Source organism: Corylus avellana, chromosome ca11 (assembly GCF_901000735.1).
Source record: "Corylus avellana chromosome ca11, CavTom2PMs-1.0".
Classification (NCBI taxonomy): domain Eukaryota; kingdom Viridiplantae; phylum Streptophyta; class Magnoliopsida; order Fagales; family Betulaceae; genus Corylus; species Corylus avellana.
In genome coordinates, this window is record NC_081551.1 from 20,016,361 (window position 1) to 20,029,773 (window position 13,413).

The 13,413-nt window shown below is 35.1% G+C and overlaps 2 protein-coding genes across 3 annotated transcripts; one reads left to right on the forward strand and one right to left on the reverse strand.

Annotated features, from left to right (window-relative positions):
- Positions 1-234: 234 nt before the first annotated feature.
- Positions 235-4,460, forward strand: LOC132165755 (cytochrome B5-like protein). The gene is made up of 6 exons (XM_059576432.1): positions 235-675; positions 1,455-1,559; positions 1,696-1,736; positions 3,165-3,242; positions 3,363-3,454; positions 4,064-4,460. The coding sequence occupies exons 2-6, from the start codon at positions 1,481-1,483 to the stop codon at positions 4,131-4,133; spliced, it is 360 nt and encodes a 119-aa protein (XP_059432415.1). The 5' UTR covers positions 235-675; positions 1,455-1,480; the 3' UTR covers positions 4,134-4,460.
- Positions 4,461-4,555: 95 nt separating this feature from the next.
- On the reverse strand, positions 4,556-11,940 carry LOC132165887 (uncharacterized). 2 transcript variants are annotated; one of them, XM_059576578.1, is made up of 14 exons: positions 11,607-11,940; positions 10,475-10,530; positions 10,175-10,349; positions 9,692-9,793; positions 9,444-9,515; positions 9,190-9,306; positions 8,910-8,987; positions 7,843-7,905; positions 7,665-7,761; positions 6,995-7,073; positions 6,708-6,919; positions 5,816-5,961; positions 5,328-5,450; positions 4,556-5,096 (listed from the first exon to the last, which is right to left on the reverse strand). In XM_059576578.1, exons 1-14 carry the CDS (start codon positions 11,691-11,693, stop codon positions 4,944-4,946), a joined length of 1,560 nt encoding a protein of 519 aa, XP_059432561.1. In that variant the 5' UTR covers positions 11,694-11,940; the 3' UTR covers positions 4,556-4,943. The 2 variants fall into 2 exon arrangements, with proteins under 2 accessions (XP_059432561.1, XP_059432562.1); XM_059576579.1 differs by lacking the exon at positions 9,692-9,793.
- Between the last annotated feature and the right edge of the window lie 1,473 nt (positions 11,941-13,413).

Here is a 13,413-nt window from a genome sequence, read left to right on the forward strand (position 1 = left end):
AACCTTGGCCCAACTCTGCAAGTCTTTAAAATTCACAACTTGCACATTGCATTTGCAGTATGGGCCTTCTTCCATCAGGCATCAGGTATAAAAATTAATAAAAATCAATTCCAATTAGGCGTTAAGTTCTAATAGGATACCAATTAGCGGCAAATTAACATAATTAAAATTGTTTTGACAACGTACACTCGTAAATATAAGATGAAGGAAAATCAACGAGGTAGGAATTAGGAAAATCAAAGAAGGTGAAGGAAAAGTTTTGGTAGGAAAAGCAAAGAAGGGCAGCGGCGAATCTTACAGAAGCGGTGGAATTGGCAATCAACTCAGGACGGCGTTGGGCGCAGGGGGGCGTCTGGAAACGGTGGTGGGGAGATGTTTTGTCTCTCAAGAGGGGAGGAATTTTTTTTTTCTTTCTCCTTTTTTACGTAGATGAGGGAAAGAAAGGGTAAGATATGATGTTTTGGTAGCATTTGAATTTTTTGTTACATGCTTATGTGTCCGCATCTTATTGGAGGGCAGAAATCGTAGAACTTGTTCTCTTATTTGGTTACTTCGTAGCGCCCAACGATCAGTCACAAGTTCTCATCCTCAGCCACGGCAACAGCCAGCAGCCCAAGACATCTGTTTCGCCGGCCTCCTCCGATCGCCGCCTGCCACAACAGCTATCTAACTCTGGTAATTGCAATGCGGAACCTTTTCCCATATATCTGAATCAATATTTACTTTGTTGAAATTCTATTTGTTTGTTTATCTATAATAAACCCAGAAACCTGCTCACTATTAAGCATTTTGTCTATATATATTTGTTAGTTGTCGTTTATGGGTGGGATTGGGGGCGTAATGTATCTGCGTTTTAGCTGGAAATAATGGGTTTCGAGTAAAAAGCTCAACTTGGAGGGTACCCGACCTCTGCTTGAAAATCGTAAAACAGCATTTGATAAATAATGTAAGTGCATTATTTGAATTAAAACTTGGTTCATGGGTCAGGTACGAAACTAAAACCATTATATTTAAAGCTTTTTTTTTTTTTTTTTCTTAATATATCTGTTAGATTTACTTTTTGGTTTCCCTTGTTGAATCACTGCTTATCTAGTTTAGGCCGATACAAAATGATTAATTGAATTATTTAATTGATATTCTACTCTCTCTTGTACGTGAGCTCAAACTTTCCATAAAACATGAAATTTTTAATTGAAATGAGAGGTGAAATGACGTAGACAATCTAATAACAAATTTACAAACTGAATAACAACATTCTTGTCCTACATTCAATTGTGACTTTGAATACTCTGCTTTGATCTAAAATTACATATTCCAAAAGCTTAAGTGGATAAGAAATTATTGATTTAATTACTTAATTGATATTCTAACAGCACTTAAAAGCTTGTTTAAGCTTAGTACATACTTGTATTATGCTTTTTATTTGATTTGTTCTAAATTTGATGGAAGCTAAGCTCTACGAGGAGCCGGAATTTGAGATATGATCATAGTTGTACTGGCACTGATTCTGTGTGTCTTACTGGGAGTACTAATTTTGATCCCACGAGGCCGTAAATCTGGTAAGCTTCTTTGTTTGTTTACCTTTTCACTTTCATTTTCTTTGCCCAATTATCGTAACCAAAATGAAACTATGTTAAGTAGTTGTAATGTATATGTACATTATGTTTGATTTAGGGGGAAAAAAACTAATTGCAGGTCATTCGAAGAAAGTCGAGTCAAATGCTAGCAATAAGAAGGTAAACACTTGGTAAATTAACCCAATAAGTTACTAATGTTTCTTTAGATTTTTTTTTCTAAGACTTTATCCTTCAGATTCCTACTTTTTTTTCTGGGCACCTTCAGATTTCTACTTATATGATATGATTTGATGTTCTGTTTGGTTGTTGAGAAGCCCAAGGACGTTGTATAGACAGCATTTTGATTTTATCTTTTGTGTCATTTTGGTTTTGAAGCGTGAGAAGTTAATGTGATGTGTTGTTTCAGGCTTGGTTCAGGGAAGTTTTTGCAGGTTCCTACTAAAAGAAACCGGCAAGTGCTATTATTAGTTTGAAGTCATGGATGTTTAATGAAATATTCATTGAAAGAGAACTTGTTGTGTTTGAAACTGCGGATATGTATTTGAAAAAGAGAGAGAACCATGCTGTTAAATCTTGATCTATGCTTCAAATTTACGAAAACTGTCTTCCTTTATGCACTTAGCACGTCTAAGAACTGTCTTCTTTACTATTAAAATATTTGTTGGTTAATGGCATTCCCTCCAATGATTAGTTGTAATGGTAGATTATGAGATTAGTGCAAAAATGAGGCAAATTTCATCTTAACTGCAAATGAACTCAGCTCATTTATAATACCCTTGAATTGGAGATTAAATGGAGATTAGGATTGATGTAAGGGAAGTGAGTAAACCAAGATACGCACACCAGTTTTCCCTTGAAACAACTTCATTGTATCAAGATGGTTTGAAGACTCAAATTTTGTTATTGGAGGTGGGAAGGGAAATGAGGGAAGGGAGAGGGTGGATTTTCAGATTGAAGTTATTCCATGTTCATAGCTGCTTAAGTGGGATAGACTTGATTACTAGATGAAGAGATCGTATTTGATGAAGATGCACGAGCTCCATAAACTTGAGCTTCATGCAATACTGCATTAAACCTTGGTTAATATGCTTTATACCAAACTGATTATGTTTGTTGGCACAGTACTGAAATATGGAATCAAGATGTGTATTACTCTTATGTACTTCTTCATTGTTAAGAGGACAAAATGCATGTATATCCTCTAATGTTTAATGCATTCTATTGACATCCTCTAGGATTCCAATTTTTTATCATACTCCTATGATAACCAATTATTCTAATAAATTATATGTTAAAATCATTAAAAAGTTGTCTTATAAGAATAATTGGATACCATGTGATTGTGATTGGAGAGTCTATTAAAGATTTAATAGAAAAGTGGATGGAATTAGTTGATTAGAACAACTGGACACCACAAAGGATGTGATTAGAAAAATTGAAAACCTTAGGAGATGTCAATAGAACTACATTGAACCACCACGAGTGTAGGTGCACTTTACCCTAAATTTCTTAATGTGTTTAGTCGCCTTTAATCATTCAGAGATTTCTACATGACTCTCCAACTGTGCATTTTGTTTTTGCTTTTAGGCATCCAAAATCTACAGTAAAGCTGAAGTCTCTTTGCATAACAAGAAAACGGATTGCTGGATCATCATCAAGGACAAGGTCTTACCTTATCCTGTGGTTTGGTGCTTCATTTGAAACTTGGATCTACCTAGAATTAATGCATTGATAACTCTGTACCAGTTTTCTTATGTTGCCCATTTTTCTGTTCCTTGATTGTAGGTTTTTGATGTTACCTCATATGTAGAGGAACATCCAGGTGGTGATGCCATCTTAGCACATGCTGGTGATGATTCAACTGAAGGGTTTTATGGGTACGCATCCGTTTGCTAGACAATTTTACTTTTCACCACTTGTTTTGCAGTAGTAAAACATGTTTTTTTTCCTTTTCCTCTTCATTATTCCATAGATTTTCAAAAGAAAATGTCTTGCTGGTTTTGATTTACCTTCTCGTCTCTGTTAGTGTTTGTATAACAATTAGGAAGCATCAAGCATGCAATAAGGTTTTACTTTATTTACTTTACTTTTTTGGGGCTGACAGTTTGTCCAGAGCTTCTTGAGCACACTAACTAATCCCAGAGCACATATAGCCCCTCCCTCCATCCACACACTAGACAATCATCAGGAAAAAACCTGTGCAGGTGGAAACATTGTGAAATATCTCAATCTCTCTCAGAATCCTTCAAATATATGCTTATAATCTGTGTAAATATTGCATTGCTATTCCTTCAGATTTCCATGCAAAGCGTAATACATAATTCTCCATATTCACAATTGTGTGATCAGTACTTGGTTGAGTTTTTCTTTCATTATCACAGCTTGGATCACAATCAAACTTATCATTTTCTTTTTCTTTTATGTGTGTGTGATATATTGTTATGGCAGTAAAAACCCTAATATCTTGTCAATCTTCCATTTGTCAGGCCACAGCATGCAACCCGAGTCTTTGACATGATTGATGACTTTTACATTGGCGATCTGGAGCAGTATTAAATACAGCCTTTGGTTTGTAAAATTAACAAGAGAAGTGTACTTTCAGAATCTTGTTAATTCTGTTGACAATCATGCCTTTATTGATGAGTTATACGTTGGAGATCGGGAGGCTAGTTAATCACAGCCATTGGTTTGCAAAATTGACAAGAGAAACAGTTTCTGCCTTTAATCTAGACAGTCTGTAATTTGTGTTCTACTTACTGTCCAGTCATTTTTGTATTTTAGGTGACTGTTGAGAAAAACGTTCGATCTTTTAACCAACATTTCTGTTCTCTTTGTTTTAATGGTTTACTTTGCTCTATTTACTGGGAAGCACCTTCTGGAGAACAGCTGGCATTTACCATCGCCATTTGCAAAAGGTAAAAATAAAGAACTTGCTGTTGCATAACAGAAGAGAGAGGGAAATTAAATAAACAAAAGGGTGAACGAAAAGATAACAAATCGTCAGCCTCCAAGAAAGAAGAGGATGGGAATCATAACTCTAATGTCTAACATTATGAATTTTGAACTGTGTATGGACCCATAACAAAACAAAACAAAAGTAAAAAAAATTACAAAATCAGCCCAAACAAGGTGGGTGATGAGGAATAATCAAATTGATTGAATGGGGTTTAAAGAATGAAGCAAAAATTCCTAAGCACTTTGATCAATCTGTAAATGGATTGGCAGCGCAATCTAAATACTCCACAATAATCTTGCTTCTGAAGCCCTTGATGCCCATTAAATCTCAAATACTGGGCAAAAAGATCCAATATTTTCTTCTTTTTTTTCTTTTTTTCTTTTTTTTTCTTCTTTAGGTACAGCCAGTTTCTAGACATCATATTTCTTTGGCTGGTGCCATTGCGACATACTTCTGGCCAATGAGCTGAGGAATGAGGCTTTGGGAGGAGCTCCTTTTTTCCCATATAAATTCTTCCCTCCCAAGTCCGTAAAAACTGGCCCCTTATCCTTGCTTCTTTCAATCTGCAGAGTACATAAAATCAACAAAGATCAATATGGTTTGCTCCAAGATCCACTAGTACACCAAGCAAACTACTGCCATTTACATTAAAACAGAATGTTCAGGCATAGATCTATATTATTGTGTGGAAATTACGGTCCAAAAGTAGGACATACAATAGATATCAAATGAAATAATACTCGATTGGAGAAAATCGTGTTTCTGAAATAAGCAGAAGACCTTAGCCAGCTTACCTTGTATATCTTTCCATTCCTCAAATGGTACCGGATACCAGACCAATTGATAGACTGAGAAAAATGAGAACGCATCGCAGAAACAGGGTATAGAAAGTTATCCACGACCATCGCAATGAATACCTGCTCAATTGAAAATCAGCCCACTTACATTAGTAACTAATAATCAGCCATCACCATGATGTCCCAACTCATGTAATTTAAATTATGTTTCTCTTTGTGCTTAAAGTTCAAGCCTTTTCAGGTATAACAGGGTTGAGGCCGAAGTCGTTGTTTCCATCCTGTACAGGTGTGCGAGTTTTTATTTTACCTATATAATAAGTATTAGTAAGTTTGTCTATGTAAATTCAGGGAGTTGATTGGAGATACTATCGAATGCTTGACGGCATTTACAGAAGTTCCTATGCAGCCTTAGAACTTCCAATGCAGAACGAAATATGAAGTTTACCAAGTCATTTCACTGAAAGAAGAGGCTTAAAAGCACTCACAAGAGTCCAGTTGTAAGAAGCAAGAGAGAGTTTGGGTGCCTCAGGAGATAACATGTTGCATAGTTGAACTTCTATTCTTGTCAAGTTCCACATTGAAAGAAGTTCTATAGCAGTGCATGTAGCTAGGCAGCATACCAGTAATAACCCTGAAAAATCAGTTACTAAACCGTTAGAACTGAAATATATTGTTTCAAACTCTCAAATTAGAGTAATGCTAGAGACCATCTTTTTATCCCTCCAAAGTTGACGTGACTTTTAAAATCACCATTTGATTAAAATCTAATGCTACTTTTAAAAGATGCATCAACTTTTAGAAGATAAAAAAAAAGATAAAAAGATTGTCCCTAGTACTACTCCTCAAGTTAATAGTGCATTTATTTGGCTTGAATTTGTCATTGGTAACACAAATATCCTATAAAGGACTTGCAATCTAAAAAAGTGAAAGCAAAATGGATGCATCTTTAATTGGAAATAGGCGATTTAAACTAAAATCTCAGGGTGCAATACAAGGATAAAACCAGCCTTCCCTAATGCAAAACCATGTATCAAGTAACTGAAACAGCCAGCATGGCTTCTTTTTTTTTTTTTTTTTTCTTTCTTTCTTTTAAAGGTTCCGAGGGGGTATGTAGAGTAGGGTGCTTTTTTCCTTCTTTTTTTTTTGATAAGTAGTAGGGTGCTTTTTTCCTATGGATTGAATATACTAGCAATCCCGCTTCTAGTAACCACACATTTATTTAACTGTTCCTCATTAAGCTTAAAAAGCCACATTATCAAATAATTGTATAAATTGACAGTTTGAAACACTCAGATAAAAACTTTATCCTACATGATATATCCATTTGATCTAATCAACACTAACAACCTACCTAAAAGTGAAAAGTAGTGTGCTCACCACCAGAAGTCAAGGCAGTTTCCTCCAGTGAATACCCTTTAATGTAAATTCTAAGTGCTGCAGTGATATGAATCATAGACATAAAGTATGGTGCTACAAATCCCCATGACAGGTAGCAGTGGGTAGTAAACAATGCACGATTCATTATCCAATTAACCTTCGTTGTGTAGGACTCTAAAACAAACGTTTGCTTCCTCAAGTAATTCCAATACCTACACAAGAAGCCAGGCATTAAAACTTGGAAAGAAGGTAAGAGGCTTGAGTTTAAGCAAGGGAAAATTACAAACCTTGGGAAAGTAAGATCGCTTGCAAGGGGATGAGGAAATACCGCAACTGGAGGTGATGTTATAAGCCTCTTATGTGCCCCTGAGAAGGGAAAATAAAATCAACAATTAAACAAAGAGCTATTCTGCACCATGTTGACTAGAAAATAAACATAGCTACATCCTGCAATTGATGACAGCCATAGTCCCGGACCCTTGTCAAAGCTCACCAAAATCAACATTTTAACACTTAAACAACCAAAAGTATCCATTATGCACCAGATATAGAATAATATACCAGTGATAGCATATCAACCAGTCATCCAAGATCGAGTGCTTCGACACAAAATAACAAAAATAACATACTATTGTAATAATAACATAGCAATGTCAAGAGTTTTTAGACAAATATTTGAAATATGTCTAATGGTGCACAAGGATGTCCAAGATGACAATAAATAGTGGATTAAAACATGGGATTTAACTAGAAGGATTAATAAACCCAAGAGAAGCTCCATTTCAGTGCTCTCACACACATGCCAAGTTGGTAGAAACAAAGGTTCACAGGCATTTAGTTAATAAGTAATCTTAATCAACCGATGACGACACAAAGTTGTGATCTGTGCAGATAAATGCTTCTCTGTCTTCTAAAGTGGCTTGCCAGGAAAAAAAAAAATACTGAAGAGTTCCATACCAGCTATAGCAGCAAGAGTCATATCATCGGAGTATCCACCATCTCGAAGTCCCGAGACCACACCATAGCGATCAAGTCTAAAATCATCAGCATGCATCTGCAAATAATCTAAAACATTTACAACAAAAATCTAAATTACGTGAATGCAGCACCTATAGAAAAGGTAGCAGATAGTTACCATCATGCACCCTCCCCACAAAAAGAATGTTTTTCCACCAGTAGCAAATCCCATTGAACAAGGCTGTGAATTAGAGATGGAAAATAAACTGTCAGCTACACATGAATTGGAGGATATGATAACTGAGTACCTATAACAAAAGCTAACAACTAGATGTCAACATCTATATAAGCCCACCACTGGACGCAGCCATTAACATTCCCAGATTTTCCTATAAGCAATTGAAATCAACTCCAATAATTAAAGTTCTATCCCAGTACTCTGTTCTCACTGAAATTCCGATTCAAAAATGTATTAGTTCACTCATTAAAATCGTTATATCTCCATTTGTTAGTGCTTTGCTATTTCCATGGGAATTCTCATGATGACATAATTGGTTATTCACAACAGAAATGAGTCAGATTTGATAATAGTTTCTAGGAGGGATTCCATTGGTGTTGAGGACAATTAAGCAGAATGATGTACACTCCTCTTACATATATATTTATAACCGGTTATTCACTTAAGCCTCCAGAATATCTTCTTTTTCTTTAATAAGTAATCAAGATATCAGTAAAAAACGTAAGGCTCCCCCAATTACACAAAAAGTATACAAAAGAAATCATCTAACTAGTAGGAGCAAAAGTTTCCAAAATATCTTGTAACAATTTACTTCAACATGCCCCCTCAAATATGGGCTCCAAACACAACCTAGAGGATAGGTCTAAGAACTCAAACACAGGACCAACCTACTCTTGTACCATTTAATGGTACCCAGAGAATAGACAGAGAAGAGATTAGAACAATAAGAGAGCATCTTGCAAATATTAATGTCATTGAATTTATAATATTAACCTTATTAAAGAACAGTAACATAATGCATTCCAGCTGAAAATTTTCTGTAGGAACCCTAGCTATAATTTCAAGCAAACCCAGGCTGTAGCTTTTACAACTACCATTTTCTGGTTTCATGTATTGCCAGGTTGGAAACAAAGATTTATAATACAGAACGAGACATATATTTACACATACATTAAGAAGCTTGGGAAAAAGAACAAATAATGAGAAACTCATAGATTGTGTCGTACCATGTGATATTCATAGATGCAGTAACTCCCTAAACTTCCTGAAGGTAAATCAAGAGGGTATCCAGTTTGAATAAATATCTGTAAAGTGAAGCCAAGCAAAGTTAAGAACAAAAAGAATCCACAGTTTAGACCAATGCACCATAACCATAACAATTATTTTTTGATAAGATAACCATAACAAAAATACACCGCAAAAAAAATTAGCAAATAGAAAGTAACTAGATAAAATCCCAAAGAATTCGAATAGATGGCATTTGGGAGTTAATTTGTAAAATCATACATCAGGATTCTTTTCCATCTCAGCAGTGAGGGCTCCAATTGAACCAGGGTGAAGCCTAACATCATCATCCAAGAATAACACATACTTGGTGTCCTTATGCATTTTATCCACTCCAACCTGCACGAAAGCAACACATTACAATGCCTAAGAACCAATAAAAATATGTGCCTCTGGGAAAAACTATCAACCCATAATGCCACAAGTTATTTTTGCATTGGCAAAGACCTTTACCAAGTTGTGAGCTTGTTACGTACCAACTGATTATGAATTTTTTGACTACAAGTTGTTGACAAACCAGCTACAAGAACCTTAGCCTCAACTTCATCCTGTGCATATTAAAAAGTGAGGAAGAGCCATTAGAAGGCAAGGTCTTGCTTTTAGTATTAGTGTTTTCTGCATTCAGGAACATAAATTATGTATCCAATCACAATAGATGCTGGGTGTTTCTTCTCAGTATTACCACAAAGAGACAAGCATACAAAATTCATGAAATCATGTATACCTTAAAATCTGATATTAACAAAGATACAGCATGGTAAGCAGGATCTTCTGTACTTTCCACCACAAAAAGAAATTCTAAAGGACCACCATAAAGAGACGTGATCTGCATCCATTCATGAGACAGAACCATGATGAACACTTCAGATCAATATAAATATGTGCAATTAAGGCGGAAAGCTTCAATATCAATCTAAAATAAATACAATGAGTTTAACTGTAAATATTAATAAGAAAAATAAAATTGAAAACATGGTCAACGTGCCTAAGTATCAGCTCCAAGAAGAAATTGAAACACTTAACCAAATAATATAGTCATCCAGAAAGAAGCGTTTACCTACATTTAGTGATAGCAGGAACATATATATTTATATATGCATATATTTACTTCTTCTTTTTCCTTTTTGTAATTTTAAAAAATAAATAAATAAATAAATTCACTCGTTTAATTAAGCACACAATAAAATGCTTAAGATAAAAGCCTCACCTGACTTCTCCAATTGTGTAGATTGTGTTCTCCAAAACCCTTTAAAGGCATAACAACTGAAACTCTAGGCAGGTTAACCTGATTAGAGTGCTCAAGTTCATTAACATCACAACAAAGAAAAGAAAAGCTATTGCCATGTCGCATACTGTCCTTCATCTGTTTGATCTGCCTATTCCTGCGAGAAAGAAGATGTTGGAGAAAGCTCAAATAGCAATTTTGAGTTTTTATACAATAATATAGGATTGATCATAGAGACTGTCACCAAATTCATTACCAAAATTAATCCATTGATTGTAATACCTGACATAAGCCGCACAAGCCCACCCAAAAGCAAGAATTAAGCAGATTAGACATCCCTACAGCAAAAGAAAGGATTCAAATTAATACAAAATGAACTCAGCATATATTTATGCAAAAGCATAGGGATTGGGGATGGACTACCACCATTATAGACACCATATTATATAAACAATGGATATTATTGGAGACTAGACAAACCAGATTAATAAATAATTCTAGTAAAAGTTGCACTTCCTCTGAAATGCCACCAATGAAACTAGACAAACCAGATTAATAAATAATTCTAGTAAAAGTTGCACTTCCTCTGAAATGCCACCAATGAAACTAGACAAACCAGATTAATAGTGGCAAGCATGCAAGACATCTAACTTTGCAGCATCTAATCGCATCTAGCCTTTCTGTCTCTTTAGTCTAATTCTGTCAACCATTTAAATAATTATTCTTATTTCAACTGAGTGAATTTCAGGCTTAGTTTTATGAAGGCTTATAAAAAAAAAATTTATGAAGGCATTTTTTAACCCATTTAAAACTACAGTTCAAACTTCTTATATCCTCAATACATTTCGTCTTACAAGGACTGGCACCCAAAATTAACATTAACACAAATATCTGGCAAAATTTCAAACATTTAACCTTCCATTATGCAATTCAGAAATGCACTCATATAGTGCCATTCGCTATAAAATGAGCTTTCCAGATCTGAAACTAGTACAACAAAAGGCTCGATTTTCTCTAAAAATAAAAAATCAAAATTGTTGATACCACAGTAGTCAGTAGAAACGAAAATAGGATAATTTCCGTCTCACAAAAACCACAGCTCATCCAGCTAAGAATCAAGGAAGAAGATAAGAAACTAACTAATCATCCGTTTGGCAGCCGAGGAAACGCAGGAAACAGAAGGACTCAAATTTGAAAATCAGATAACAATTATTGAGAAAGCGAAGGAAGAAAAACGTGCAAAATTGAGCCAAACAAGTAATTTGGATTCCTTCCAGACACCACATCCAATAAAAAAGAAAAAGAAAAAAGAAAACACAAGAACCATAATTTTCCCTCCATTTTCTTCTTCCTCAACTGTCTCGGCAACCAAACACTTTTGGATCTGCAAGTGCGAAGCGGAGAGGGAACAAACCTGGATCTGAACGAAGACGGCGAAAGGACTACAGAAGGCTCTGCTTAGAGAGAAGAGGAACGAATCGAAAGCGTCCAATGCAGGCATTGTCGTTCAAAACAAATCTATTTCCACCACTCTGAGCCTAAGGTTTCCAACAAGCCAAAAAACGACGACGTCAAAGACAAATAGAGCCCTTACGTTTAGCTAATCCGAGCCTCTCTCTGCGTCTCTCTCCCTCTCCTTCAGATCACCATGGACGAGGAAGAAGAAGAACACGAAGAGAGAGACAGAGAGAGAGAGAGAGAAAAGGAATAGTGCGAGAGACCGCGTAATTTTTATATTTCGAAGACAAGGCTCTTTCGGCCTCTTTGACCACACGATTATCTGTTTTTTTCCTTTTTGTATTTTTGTTTTTAATTTTCAGAGGGAGAGAGAGAGAGTTGAAAGAGGGAAGAGGGAGAGACCGTTAGATGGGTGGTTATTTACTTATTTATAGGTGACAGAGGGATTGTGACGGGGGAGGAACCGGGAACGGGAGCGTGTAAGGTGGCACGTGTTAATTAGTGAAGGATTAGGCTAAGCAAAGAAGATGCTGCTTTATGATCCGAATCTTCTTCATTTTGCTGTCGCTTTTTGTACAGCCTCGTATGCATTAACTTTTGCTTTTTGCTTTTGTTTTTTTTAAATGTCAACGTCATTACTTTGCTAATTCCACGTCGACTCAACAGAAGAGCCCCTGCTCTTCAGACACAAGATTCTTTTCAAAGAGGACAGAAATTCCCAATAACAGGAGATTCATGTTCTTCAACACCTTTCGCTTGTGAAAATAATTATTTGTCATGACATAAAAATAAAAATTATTTTTATGTTTTTAGAAGTGTTTTGTATTTGAGTTGTTTGTTAATGTTTTTATTTAAAAGAAAATAAAACTATAAAAAACAATTTTAACAAACACAAAAAGTTCTTGAGGTCTAACTCTATCATTGTTTAGTTTAACGAATTTAAAACGAGCAAGTTACAAAATGCAATCTTAAATATCAAAAACAATTTTTAAATGAGGTATTCAACTCCAGGGATAATCGAAAAAGAGAAGAGGGCAAGACCTTTAAGGTGTTAATCCCCGGGCAAATCGGATAATTTTATTCATATGGAAATCGAGCTCAGAGATGATCGTGTACACAAGGCCTCCGTAGTCTTAGCTACACCCTTTTTTAAGTGTAGTGGCATTCTCGGTAGTATGTTTTTTGGCTTTCGTGTCATATAAAATGTAATTAAGTGTTTGATAAAATTGCAATCGGTAATTCGACTTTTAAAATTGTGCATTTTTAAGACACGCTCTTTTGTCTATAATTTAAAACTCATTTTTTCTAAATGCACTGCCAATTTCAAACACAACACTTTTTCACGATTTTGTTTTAAAACGTCTTTTATTGGCCGGGCAAATACTATAGTAAAGTGTCAATAGTAGTATGTTGGTTTAACGGAGCATAGACAAAGTATATCACTAATTTTTACCCAATGACAAAAGGTAACATACTCATTATAGTCATTAAATTAATTATAAAACTTTCCCTCAAAAGAATTAATTATATACTTGCAAGTTGCAACCAGCTTTGATTTCCATAGTAAATTAACATCGGTTTCTATCTCATCAATCAACTTTAATAAAATCAAGGGCAACGGTTATATTTGATAACATTTCTTTTTTCATTGTCTTTTACGAATAAAAATATTAATAAATAACTCAAAATTACATTTAGAGAAAACTTTACAAAGGCCTCCTAAATTTTCACTTGTTTTAAAAAGATCTTCCAGTTCAAAAACT